Source organism: Danio rerio, chromosome 21, assembly GCF_052040795.2.
Source record: "Danio rerio strain M-AB ecotype USA chromosome 21, GRCz13ab, whole genome shotgun sequence".
Taxonomy (NCBI): domain Eukaryota; kingdom Metazoa; phylum Chordata; class Actinopteri; order Cypriniformes; family Danionidae; genus Danio; species Danio rerio.
Window position 1 is genome coordinate 32113978 of NC_141041.1, and position 14509 is coordinate 32128486.

At 33.6% G+C, this 14509-nt stretch overlaps 1 protein-coding gene and 1 long non-coding RNA gene across 36 annotated transcripts in view; both read right to left on the reverse strand.

The window, feature by feature from the left end:
• nrxn2a (neurexin 2a) overlaps nt 1-14509 on the reverse strand; it is a 762095-nt gene that overhangs the window by 589822 nt on the left and 157764 nt on the right. For 27 of the 35 annotated variants that reach the window (XM_087299960.1, XM_087299952.1, XM_087299973.1 and 24 more), the window contains 1 exon segment: nt 12746-12766. The exons of the other annotated variants lie outside the window; for them this stretch is intronic. In XM_087299960.1, coding sequence (XP_087156086.1) covers nt 12746-12766 — 21 coding nt within the window. 35 annotated transcript variants of the gene reach the window in all.
• Nucleotides 1010-4320, reverse strand: LOC147838863 (uncharacterized). The gene is made up of 4 exons (XR_015520457.1): nt 4278-4320; nt 3196-3235; nt 2954-3097; nt 1010-1618 (listed from the first exon to the last, which is right to left on the reverse strand). It is a non-coding gene; the product is annotated as an uncharacterized LOC147838863 (long non-coding RNA).

Genomic DNA, 14509 nt, shown 5'->3' on the forward strand with positions numbered 1-14509 from the left:
GATAATACATCTACATAGGTTAACTGCCCTTTTACTCAAAGGGGATGAGTAGAGCCCCGTAGAAAAGGAAAAAGTATTCACATTTCAAACGAGAAATGAGTGAGAGAATATCAGCAAGACTATTACCTATGCTATGTTCAATAAATAATGTTGGATATAATAGTCTGATATATACTGATCAAGTCAATAAAAGCTGTTTAAAAAATACTCATTGTAAAATAACAAATTTATGCCTGGCTTTCATATATGTCATAAATATATGCACAATGACCTTATTCAGATAGTCTTTAGTTCATTAAAATTTGTATCTGTTCCATTTTATTACAAAAAGGCTTTAAACTACATTACCCACAATCCTTTGTCGCTGTATAGATGGGAGAGGAAAGACATGGCGCTACAAATTGTAGTTCCTTGAAAGGTGTAGTTAGGGTTAAGTTTAGGGTTACGATCTTGGTTAATCGTTAACTATTTAAAACACAGCGATAACTCATTGATAAAGGACACTGTTAGTAAAGTGGCAAAGTTAGCAAAACATAGTTAGCAACACGAAGGATCTTTTAATTTGGCTTTGAAGTTATAGTCCAATCACAACGTCGCAATCTACGTCACACTTTGTCTCTATTTGGTAATCTTCCGGCTGAAGGTTGATTATAACCTTATAATATAACTTAAATATCAAAATGTGTATTAATATTACATGTTATTTATTGTCTTATTAAAAATACAAATGTATATTTACCGTGAGATTACTTTGTGGGGGTAACCTGATGTGCAAAATGATCATAGTAAAACCAGATCATAGGCAGTATACTTAATTTGAAACCAATAATAAAATAATAAAAAAGCTTCATGTTTGAAAACATTTCAAGCATTTGCTGTAACTAAACCCTGCATCATGTAGGTATACAAATATAAATATATGTCAAACTTAAATGACAAATATAGTGCCCATTAAATAGTATAAATAGTAGTTCATTGTAAATGAGTATGCAAATAAACACAATACATTTTTAATGAAACATTTATAATTTATTTATAATGCCACAAATAAAAATAAATAATAAAAATCACACAAAAATGCAAAAATATATATTTTAACCAAAAATATATATTTTATAAGTTTTTAATGCAATAATATATTACCATACATATATAAATGAATAAAAACAATTATAATTGAAGGAAATGTATATTTTGTATTATTATTATTATATTTATTTTGTGATATTTATTCATGTCATACATCTGGTATGTCAAGCTCAAGTAAAACTGCACTGCAAAAAATCTTTTCAAATGATGCCTTTGGAAATGCCATCATAATAAACAGCTTTCACAACAACAAGAAGTCAAGTTCATGACGAATGCAAATTATGTTTATAATAACAACTTTCTGAACTTAAACATCAAAAGTAGAATAAGTTCAAAACATATTCAAGTATTTACTGAAGAATAGCAAAAACTATTTTTACAAAACACTGAGAACCAAAGTGTGCTTGGTGAGTCCAGGTGTTTATGCTGACTAGACTGTCATATTGCAATCCGGTTAGCATGAGGAGACTTGGGCGTAAAGTGTCAGGAATTCCTGGAGGGCTCCCATGTGTTATTCCAGGTTTTGCCACTGTAAAGTATTAGAAGTGCACAACATCATTACTGAACAAAGAATGAGTGTTAGGTTTCATTTAGAAAGTTCAGTGATATTTATTTATATATGTAAAGTGTCATTAAACCTTGCACTCTTGAATTAACTGTAAAATAGGTTAAACATTTCCAGCATGTTTCCATGTATTCCAAGCAGATCTGTCAGTTCTACAAACTCAGAGATCAGGATAGTAACTGCACTTCTCATTATGAACACCATTATCCTTCTCATACATTTTTATCACCACTGATGTCCACTGTTGTAGTTTTCATTGAAGGGAATGCTGACACAAATTCCAGTATGATTTTTTAAATAGCAGAATATGGGTATTATTGGGCCAAAACCTTAAAAAATATAAGATGCAAGATTTGAATCTTGATGAACATATTGTTAATTCACGTCTTGCAATTTAAAACACATCTCATGTTTGACTCATCAATTATATGAAAACTACAACAGCATACTGTGCTCCACCCTAAAAATATTTCTAAATTATAACAAGCTTATTGCTTTACATGGCTAAACATTTATTTTATGCCTGCATGATTCACTGCTATTACTGTAACCCATTACACTCTTAACCCAAACTAGTTGACTTTATTAGAAAACTGCATCGAAACATGTTGCCTTAAATCCTTTGTTTTTACACAAGGTGAAACTAAACAGCCCACTTTAAATTAACCTAGAACCTTTACAATCTTCTTGAACTTACAGTAATATTTTAATTCAAGTATGGCTGTTAAGTTGTACCCTGTATAAAATGTAAGGGGTTTAAGGCACTGGGTTTCTATACAATTTTCTAGTAAAGTCAACTAGATTGGGTTAAAGGAATAGTTCACTATTTACTCTCCTTTAAGTGGTTGTAAACCTTTTTTAAAAACTTCCAAGTTACTTTGTGTTGAACATGAAGGAAGTTTTTTGATGAAAGCTGGAAAGCTAAAAACATTGACATACATAGTAGGAAAAAACAAATACTATGGAAGTTAATGTTTGCAGGTTTTCATCTTTCTTTAAAATATAATTTTTTTGTGTTTAACTGAAGTAAGCAACTCAGACATATTTGGAACAAGTGAAGGATGAGTCAATAATGACAGAATTTTCATTTTTGGGTGAATCTCTTTAAGAGTATACTGAAAGAAATGTCCTACTCAATGAAGCTAACTTCAGCTGCATGTGTAGCCCCATGAGTACTTATCTAGAAATCAAAACAATGATCACGTCAGTCCCATTTTAGGCCCTTTATATCATATTGGCCACAGAATGGACTACTTAGTGTTGCAATAAAATAAAAAAATTAATAAAACTATGACATACCACACAATACAAGACAAACAGTGAATTTTCAGCTCTGCCTTTGCTGTACACAAGATGAGGTTCCAGCTTCAACACTGATCTGAGTGGGGTAGTTGTGCAGCTCTGTGAGGTTGTGACTGTTTAGCTGCAGTGCTGTGAAGAGTTCTTTATTAAAAGAAAGTACATTCTTTTAAAATCTGTACATAATAACAAAGAAAATACAATGATTTTAAATAATGATTAATTCTGAACAAAAACATTACCCTTAGTCAAGATGAATTCATATGTCAAAAGTTTCTGCATCTGAAATGAATAAAAACAGATGTGACATTAGTTAAACCCACTAAACTACTAGATACATCAGTACTGCATTAAGCAGTTGTAAAGTAATGTAAGTGTAGTCCAAAATGAGCCTTAATCTGTTTAAGATAATGATTTAAAAAAACGTTGCTTGTGTTAAAAACAATCCAGCCACTTGTAATACAAATGATCAATGGTAAATTTCTGAGAAGGTGCAAGGTAATCCTTGAATTTTACCATTACCATCCTGACTGACATAATATTTGAAAAGAAGACAGCTTGTTGTGCCTCTTTACCACAATTTAGAGATGATAGATTCTTTCTTTTATTAAATAAATTGGTAAAGGCCAAATTGTACTGGTAATAGTGTATGATATTCATTGTGTGACATACATCAGCTTAAGTTATACTTGAGCTTTTGTTATGCTATATATATATATATATATATATATATATATATATATATATATATATATGTATATATATATATATATATATATATATATATATATATATATATATATATATATATATATATGTATATATGTATATATATATATGTATATATATACATATATATATATATATACATATATATATATATATATATATATATATATATATATATATATATATATATATATATATATATATATACATATATATATATATATATATGTGTGTGTGTGTGTGTGTGTGTGTGTGTGTGTGTGTTTTAAGGCATGGAAAATAATTGTTTTTACAATAAACCTTTGGAAACACTTGATGTTCTTTAATATTGAAACAATTACGAATACATTTGTATTATTAGAGTTGCATATTGCATATTATATATAGATTTTGCACGAATTCTATTGTGGAAAACAACAATCTGGTTACACTGTTCCTTATCTTAAAATGTATATATTGTTCTAATGCATGACCAACGTTATATGTGAGAAAAATATGTTTTTAATAAATGAACTTGATGTAATTAGATAACGTCGCTAGTTTACAGTACATGCTTTATCAACAAATCGTGTTTATTTGTTTACTTTTTACTTACCTTGTGGAAAACCGCAGTGAACCTTGGGATCGCAATGAACCTTGGGATAGCGAGCATAGACTGTAAAAAATAGATCGCCACATACAATGACCCCAACTTTAATAAATAATTTAAAATAAAAAATATCAGCCGAAAACATTTTTAAACTTAGTACTTGAAATTTAATATTTTTTTAAAGTAAAAAAATAATAAATAATATGAATGAATCAAAGTTTTATTAGGCATAGTTACCCTAAACTGGACAACCGAATATATTTTCACTCATTAAATATAAAGTAAATGATAACATATTTATAAACACCAACTAATCTCCAATAAAAATATATTATGCAGCATTAACGTAATATTTAATGTTGACAGTTGAACTCATCTGAGAACTCACCGCTGATGCAGTTTGACCAATAGCAGAGCGGCGTTAAACTCACCGTGAAGGGATGTCACGTGGGCCGAAGTTTATTCATACAGTAGTTTCGACCCCGTTTACAGACGCTTTTCATGAACAAAATAAAAATTACATATTTTTAAAGTAAGAAAACTAAGATTATAGGCGTAAATCAGGTTTTAAAAATTGCGTTGACATCTATTGGTAATTATACGAGCCTCCAGCGTCTCCATATGACGCCTCAGGCTCAGGCACAGATTCTATAGGGAATCCCTGCACGTCTAAATATGACGCTAAAGGGGTACCCTGTGCGTCAATAACTGACGCCGAGGGTTCCTGACCAAGCGTCAGTATGTGACGAGTTGGGAGTGAGAATGTGTTGGCTTCGTCTAGAGCCTATGGGTGTTTCCTAGTGTTGGGTTGCAGTTGGAAGGGCATCAGCTGCGTAAAACATATGCTGGATAAGTTGTCAATTCATTCCGCTGTGTCGACCCCTGATGAATAAAAGGACTAAGCTGAAAATAAAATGAATGAATGAATAATAGTTTGTCATGTACAGTTGTACTAAGATTAACTTCAGTACCATAACATGTAATTTCTCAACTAATTGCGTAATTTGATTGGGCTAATCATTTACAATTAAAGTAGAATGATAAAACAAACAAACAAACAAATTAGCTTTTTAATTCTCTAAAAACACCACTGACCAGTAGCAACGGAACAATAACGCAAATTCCTCACTTTTTAGGATCCCCTTGAACATTTAGGCTGAGGTCTACGCTACTGTAATTGCAGCACATTTCTGTCGTTTTGTGAGGATTTGCAATGTGTTTCTGTTTTTGCAGTGCACTTCTGTATTTGGTTGTGTTGTAATTATTTGCAGTGCATTTCTACAGAATATTTGCAGCACATTTTTGTATCTGTGACTCTGGACTACAAAGTTGCACGGTTATATGAACTCATACTATGGCTTAAAACTATTGTTTTTCCCTTTATGCCAAAAATAATTTAAATATTAAGTAAAGATCATGTTCGATAAAGATATTTTGTAAATATCCTATTGTAAAAATCTCAAAACACAATCTATACAGTTCTACACATTTTAATATTAACATTACTCTACCGAGGCTGTCATTAAGACCATTTTATAAAATTTAGTAAATTCAATAACTTTGTAAAAATAAAACCCACATATCTATAAAATCTGGACATTTGCTAAATATGTGTATATTTCTTTTTAACATTAATTAACAAAACACAAAAGAGCTATGAATATTTCTATCTTTAATTACCATAGCAGTCAGAATTACTGCATGCATTTCAGTAGCTATCTTTCCATCTAAAGATGCTAATTAAATGTATGCGCAAAACTGGATTATCTAATAAAAGCTGTGAATAAAGCAGCATTTCCAACCAACCAGTCAAAGAGAACCAAACTTGTCACTTCCTGATTAACTGGTGCCAAATGTCAACAGTAAAGACTGAATTTGCTACAGTAGAAGAAGCTGAGTGAATCTTTTCCTTATTTAATAAATTACTTGCACCTCAGAAGACAATGCTGACAGGTAATGAACGCGTGGTGGCATTTGAAGGCATCAGACGTGGAGCACAGACATTCTTGACAGAACTGGAGGTGAATGATAATATAATAACACTAATACTGAAATGGTTAAGGCATTTTAGAATGACCAAAACAACATTTCAGATGTTTTACAATGTGCTCAGCCTGCTGATTTTTCCATTAACAAGCATTTTTACTTTCACGTGATCTCTTATAACAAAAGCACATGACCTTTTTTAATGTGCATGCTAGAATTTGTTTGGTAAAAGTGTTTCCATCAAAAGTTTATCCTACTCAGTTATGCGCAAATGATTTTTTTATTATGTGCATTTTCAAAAGTTATGCACATCTTGGCGTATCCATAATCTTTTTTTTTTTTGTTGTTTTTTGCATATGCAAAATGGGCATAAAAATAGTTAGAAGGAAACATACAGTAGCTATTGTCTATTACTTTTCCCTGTGACTTTGAATATGCATGCCTCTGTTGCCTAGCAACTTCCTACTAACTAAATCATAACTTTACTTCAGACATGTATTTCAAACTAATATTTTCAGTGGCATGATAAAAACCTTGTACTCCTGCTTGTGAAAGTAAAAAAGTAAGACAAAGACTTTCACCACGATCTAGTAACTCTAGTAACACATTTATAGGCTGTATTACCAACAATATTGTATTTTTTAAGGTAATGACTTAAACTATCAGTAAAAACTTTAAATGTAAATATGATGTGACAATATGGTGTCTTATAAGAGAACAGTCAGAATGTCAAATGTTCCAGTGTTAAAAGGTGATTTTTGAACCCTTTTTAAACAGGTTTGGATAATATTTGGCAGAGAAACCACTAACAAACCATACATTCATTGAGAACTTATTTATTTAGCTGTCATGACACTTTTGGGTCCAGGGTCACATTTTTTGTGTGTTGTGGAGATTTGCAGTGTGCGTTTTCTTAATTTATTAATTTTTTTTTTAAGTTGCAACACTGAGCTCTCTCAACCACCATACAGAAGACTTGAGCTTTGGATTAAATTCTGACACTCGAGACTAGAAGTGATGCCGAAGTGAGCAGTTGTGACATAAGAGCTTTTTCCTCTAAGGATGGCAGAGCTATGATAAGGCTGTAAGCATCCTGAAGTTGGCGGTATGCATGAGAGAACAGATCGACATCCCAAAACATGTTGTCTGCGTGCACATCGCTGCTTCATATGACCTCAAAGTAAAACAAAACAAACAGAAAAGTATAATCGGCATCCCGCAGGGATCTGGAGATTGGTTGTAAACCCTGGCTAAAAGTAATTCTGGGTTTCCTTCAGTTTTTCAGTGCTCAAGCTTCATTCACCCTGGGCCAGTAATTAATCCAGTGTAGTCAGGTTGCAAAATTTCACACTTCACATTTGTAAACACTCTTATTTGTGTATTAATGCTCGTATTTGCATATATGTTGCATATTTATAAAGCTAATAACACTGACTGAACGAAAATAGCTTGTATAGCTTGTTAAGGCTCATTTAAAAAATGTAAAAACGCGTAAACATGCTGAAACTAAACAACAAATCTGTGACTGCATACTGTAAAGTGAACCTATTGGACAAGTTTATCAGGACGGGTTCATGTAGCATTATTAATGAACTTTTATTAATCTGGGAACTGGATAATCCATATCTGTCAGTGTGTCATTGTTCATTCTTCAATGTTTATTCATACAATACATTAACAAATATGTGTATGTTATTTTGTTATATCTTGTTATAATTTGTTCATTCGTTAACAGGAATAATTCTAAATTTGTTTGTGCAAAAATAATTATCCTACAGTTTAAGAAAAAAACAATGCAACCAAAATGATTAAAATATGCATAGTTGATGCTCAAGAGACATTTGTTGTTATTATTAGTGTGTAATACAATCTAACCCCGCACATTGCATGCATGTAACCATGTTTATATGTAATACTTCAGCATAATTTACTGATTAATTCCATCATTTTAAGTAGGCTTTGCATGAATCAATTCTGTAGCTTATGTTTTTTGTATTAATAATTGCATTTTTGTATTAATATGGTTAATATATTTTTTATATAAATATTTAATAATTAATTTCTGTCACATTATTGAAATATAACATATTTGATATTATATTAATATTATTATAATACATACACTCACCGGCCACTTTACTATCGTCTCAGACTGTTTTCTTCGACATGACAGTGAGTTCAATGTACTCAAATGGCCTCCACAGTCAACAGATCTCAATAGTGCACCTTTGGGATGTGGTGGAACTGGAGATTCACATTATGGATATGCAGCAGAAAAAATCTATGATAATATCATGTCAATATGGACCGAAACCTCTGAGGAATATTTCCAATACCTTGTTGAATCTATGCCATGAAGCATTAAGGCATTTCTGAAGGCAAATGGGGATCCAACCCAGTACTAGTAAGGTGTACCAGCTAAAATGGCCAGTGAGTGTTCATATGCATGAATTTAGTTTAATTTAATGCTTAAAATGCCTATAATGTATTCAGTGCTTAATTTTATTAAACTCTGCATGCTTCCAAACTGCACAAACTGTCATTTTTGACTAGACTAACACCAAACATTAAAATTAATACATATACCAGATCTGATGGGACTCCTAAATCGAGCTGTTTAGATGTCACACTATATTCCAAAGAAGCCTGACAGGGAAAAAGCAAAGTGGTTGCGAGTTGACTTGAATGAGTGTCATCTTTGTTTTCATGCGTTCTGCACTGGAAACAAAGTGCTGACACTGTGTGAAAGCTCTAATCCAATAAAGACACAAGCACTTGCTTTATATGGCACATCCCTGTCCAATTCTTGCCATTTGATGTTCGCGCAGCCCTAGCACTCCAGCACTTCACAATAGAAACGGACGATGATTAAAAGTCTAGGCTAAAAAGCTCATGTCGTAAAAGACAGCCTCTGTCATCCACCAGCGTCAGTGTGGTTTTTAAGATAACCTTCTTCTGTTGAGAACGAACACAATGCGGACACCGCCAATGATCACAGGCCTTCAGTAGCATCAGTGAATGTACATTTTAAAAGGAACACACCACTTTCTTTGGATATAGCCTCATTTTACAAGTCCCTCTAGAATTAAATGGTTGAGTTTTACCACTTTTTAATCCATTCAGATGATCTCTGGGTTTGGCAGGAGCACTTTTAGCTTAGCTTAGCATAAATCATTAAATCAGATTAGACCATTAGCATCTACTGCGCATAAATTTTTAATTATTTTTAATCATTTTCTTATTTAAAACTTGACTATTTTGTAGCTACACTGTGTACTAAAACTGACAGAAAATGAAACGTTGCTATTTTCTAGGTAAATATGGCTAGGGACTATCCTCTCATTCTGGCGTAATAATTCAGGGACTTTGCTGCTATACCATGGCTGCAGCAGACACATTTATATTACACAGTGTTGTTACTTAGTTACTATTTTCAGGGGCTGTAAAAATATCACTGCGCCTGCTGTAGCCATGGTAGTTCCTTGATTATTACACCAAAATGAGAGTATAGTTCCCTCCCATATCAACCTGGAAAATAGCTTTTCATTTTCTTTTCATGTTCTTAGTACACAAAGTTATCATAAACAGGGTTCATACACATCTTTACTAGTAAAATTGCATGACTTTTCCAAGACTTTTTCAGAACTTTCAAGCACATTTTTTACAATGTAATGTTTTATGTAATGTCTACATAAACATGTTAAGTAATAAGAAAAACAATGACGTAAAAATTTATTAAAGCATGTCATAGAACATGCAACTATCTATTTTGTTAATTTTTTTTATATCTATGTAAAATAGATTTTGAAAATGCTTACACAGCACTAACAATGTGAGAGCAAGTTTTTGGCCAAGGACAGAAAAGAAGTAAAGACAACTAACCTATATTCAAGTTAGAGTTATAATCATCTTCTCAGCATTGATATTGCAATGTGTGCATACGCAATAGTCATTTCGCAGGATATGCAATGTTGGGATTAAAGTTTAATATAGTTTAATTTTTAAAGAGATAGTTCACCCAAAAATTACTTACCATTTTCACTACACCCTTCACTTGTTTCAAACATTTATGAGGTTTCTTTTTTTTTTAAATAAACACAAAACTAATATAATTTAAAAACTTGAAACAAGTGAAGTGTGAGTAAATAGTAAGTACATTTTAATCCTTGAGTAAACTGTCCCTTTAAAGCCTGTGACTGTGTGAACATTTCAATATATTTAAAGTTTTAAAACATCCGGCCACAAGAAATTTTTTGTAACTTCAATCAATATTAAATAATATCCAATGAAGACTATGTAGTGTTAATTATTCAATATCTGAATAGTGAATACCTGAACACTATCTGAACACTATTATTCATGTTTCTCTTTACTATATTTTATTTATCTATGTTCGTAATTTATGTGAAGTTTATTCATAAACTAATTTCGAGAGGATTACGTGCTTATGATTTATCACGGCCGGTCCCGTATTTGCTAATTACGTATTTGCTTATCATCTTCCATTCATATGAGCCCTAAGCTACTATGAATAACCACAGTTTTCAGTTCATTTTATCTTCGTTTGGAAGAATCACCCCTTCCCTATTCTCCTCCAGTGGTTAGCACTGTGAGCCCCATAGCAAGAACACTGCCGGCCCTGGTCCCATAGGGCCGGTGGGTGTTTCTGTGAGAAGTTTTTATGTTCTCCCCGTGTCCGCGTGGGTTTTCCCCAGGTTCTCCGGTTTCCTCCCACCATCCAAAGACATTCAACACGTATAACAATCAAGCATTTGTCTAACCCCTCGTGTTCCCTTAGCTACCGCAGTCGGGGAGTTTTGAGATCCACCAAACTCAGGCTCCCCTCTAGTTCTGCCAACGGGAGGAAGCCCCGGGCTCGAGGATCCCTTGAGCTCGGGGCTCTCTCCCAGGACAGCATGCCAAACAAGGTTTTATAAATCATCAGCTAAGTGTGAACTCTTGAATTGTTATACATCATTCGAGATTCCTTCCCCTACAAAATCCTCCCAATCAATCCAAATAAACTTGCATTTCATCCAATGAAATTGTATTCACATCGCAATATATATTACAGAAACACAAAATATGGTAATGTCGGATTTTTCCAATATCGCGCATGCCCTAATTCATGTATACAGATATTTGTTAAACTAATTTCCATGACTTTTTCAAAACTTTGTTGGTTTTTCTGTTTTTCCAAAACTTTTCCAGGCCTGGAAATTGCCATGTCAAAATTCCATGACTATTCCAGGTTTTCCATGACCATATGAACCCTGTACAAAAATGTCAAGCTTTAAATAAGAAAAAATAAATAAATAAATATATATATATATATATATATATATATATATATATATATATATATATATATATATATATATATATATATATATATATATATATATATATATATATTTTTTTTTTTTTTTTTTGTTCTTTTGAGCAAGATGCTAATGGTCTAATCCAATTCAATGAATTATGCTAAGCTATGCTAAAAATGCTCCTGCCAATCTGGAAATCTGCTAAATAGGTTTCAAATTTGTAAAACTCAATTATTTAACTCTAGGGCACTTGAATCAAATGAGCTTATTTTCAAAAAAATGAGCCCCAATTTAACCACAGCAGACCTTATCGCAATACACTGTGCCTTTTTTGTGGAATTTTCCTTCTTGCAATTTTAATTTTCAGTCTGCAGACGGCAAGAATTTCTTCAGCGTTACTCCTAACAGTGTTTTAACATCTCCTGAATAATGCAGTACATCATCATTTTCGAGCCCAGACACCACATCAGCTGCGAGGCACGATATAATACATTTTAAATAACCAAGGCATCATGGATCTCCCCGATCTATGGGACATTTTTCATCACTAGCTTTTGAAAATCAAGACTGAGTTGATGAATTTTCCGCAGGCCTCAGACGTAACCCATCAATCCACATAAAATATCGAGGTCCTTGGAGCTAAAACAAAAGAACGGACATCACAAACCGTGGCGTTTACGTTTTATCAGGTGTTGGGGGGAGGGAAAAAAAGCATAATATATACTTGGGATCTTCTCCAGCATTCAAACTTGTGAGTTGTGAAGTGTCAAGCCTTGCAGGATTCATCTCCTACGCTTCTAACTGCGAGGTTCAATTTATCTTCCCCATGAGCTGTGTATGGCAGAGCGGTTTTGCATGACCACTGCCAGCTGCCTTAATCCTAGCCTGGGTTGCACTTTTACGCCGTCTAATTCAGCAGATCTAATTCAGAGATCATTTAAAAAGCTGCAAGGCTGGAGCCCCAGCAAAAGTGGAATCCTGCACAACATAAACGCTCCAACCGTTGAGCGTTTACTCTTGCACACAACTCAAATACATCATGAAACAGGCCTTGCTGAGTGACTTTAGTCCACTCGAGTCGGTCAGCAGAACTGCAGTACAAACTGACAATGCACCACCATCAGCTCTAGCAATTCAGATCTGAAAAGATAAAAACATCAGTCTTACCTCCCAAAACTTGTTGGAGAACTGCAGCAGGAGTATTGGGAAAGAGAGAGAGGGAAAAAAAAAGAGAAAAAAAAATCAACGCATGTACATGTAATATGTCATTTGTCATTCACTGTTAATGAGCAGAATACAAATGCCAGTGCTAAAGATAGTATTTATGTATAAATAATTGCTGGGTGAGTATGAAAATATCATGAGGTTTTTGATTATGGCTCATGTTTAAGCAAATCTATCTTGTTTGAATGTCAAAACCCTACAATCAATTAAACCAGATGTTTTGCAGCAAAAAAATAAATAAATAAATAAATAAATGCAAAGCACTATAAATATACATTCAAAGGTGACCTATTGTGCGCCTTTTTACAAGATGTAAAATAAGATTCTGATGTCCTTACAGTGTGTATGTGAAGTTTCAGCTCAAAATACCACACATTTACTTTTCTTTATTTTAACTTGTTCTTTTTAAAGCTGTCCCTTTTAGGCGTTAATCTAAATTTTGCTGTTTTGGTGGCTGTCACTTTAAATTCAAATGAGATTGCGCTCCCAGCCTTCTTTTCAAAAGAAAGTGGAGCTAAAAACGCTTCAGCTTAGTCCCCTTATTAATCGAGGGGAATGAACCTTCAACTTATTGAGTATATGTATTTACACAGCGAATGCCCTTCCAGCTGCAATCCAGCACTGGAAAACACCCATACACTCTTGCAATCACACCCACACATACACTATGGCCAATTTAGCTTATTCAGTTCCACGCGTATGCCCTTCCAGCTGCAACCCAGTACTGGTAAACATCTATACATACTCAATCACACACATACTGTACTCTATGGCCAATTTAGTTTATCCAATTCACTGTGGGGGTAACTGGAGCACCCGGAGAAAACCCACATAAACATAGGGAGAACATCCAAACTGCACACAGAAATGCCAACTGACCCAACCGAGGCTTGAACCAGTGACCTTTTTGCTGTGAAGAGACAGTGCTACCCACTGCACCAGCATGTTGCTTAGCAGCAGATTCAAAACTTTAATTTCAATTTTCTTTTGATAAACACACAGAGAATGTTTTTAAAAAGGCTCAGCAGTGGTTGAGTTTGTTGAGAAAACTCAGAAATTTTAAAATTGAGAAGAACATTTTGATTGTCGTATGTAAATCACTTACTGAATCTGTCCTTACTTTTAATACTATAGCCTGATTTAACCCCCTCTCTGTTCAAAGAAAAAACAATCTTTTAAAATTAGTAAATGTAGTGAATGACTACCTTTCACTGATTTATTTACTGTATGGCAGCAAAAAAGAAAAAAAGAAGAAAAAAAAACTCCACTATTGTGGAAGACTCTTCCCATGCTTCATGCCCAGAGCCAGGGGGTTTGGGTGGTTTGGAAGACCCACCCCTCACTGACAAAGGTCCAGAATTTGTCCCATACATGAGCTCCGAGCTCCTTTTTGTCCAGTTTTGACTGCAATGCCATCATAGTGAAACTAATTATAATAATAATAATTATTATTATTATTATTATTAGTAGTAGTAGTAGTAGTATTATTTTATACATTAATTTTCTCGTTGGCTTAGTCCCTTTATTTATCCAGGGTCGCCACAGCGGACAATTTAGCCTACCCAATTCACCTGTACCACATGTCTTTTGGACTGTGGGGGACACTAGGGCACCCGGAGGAAACCCACGCGAACGCAGGGAGAACATGCAAACTCCACACAGGAACGCCAACTGAAACAGCGACCCAGCGACCTTCTTGCTGTAAGG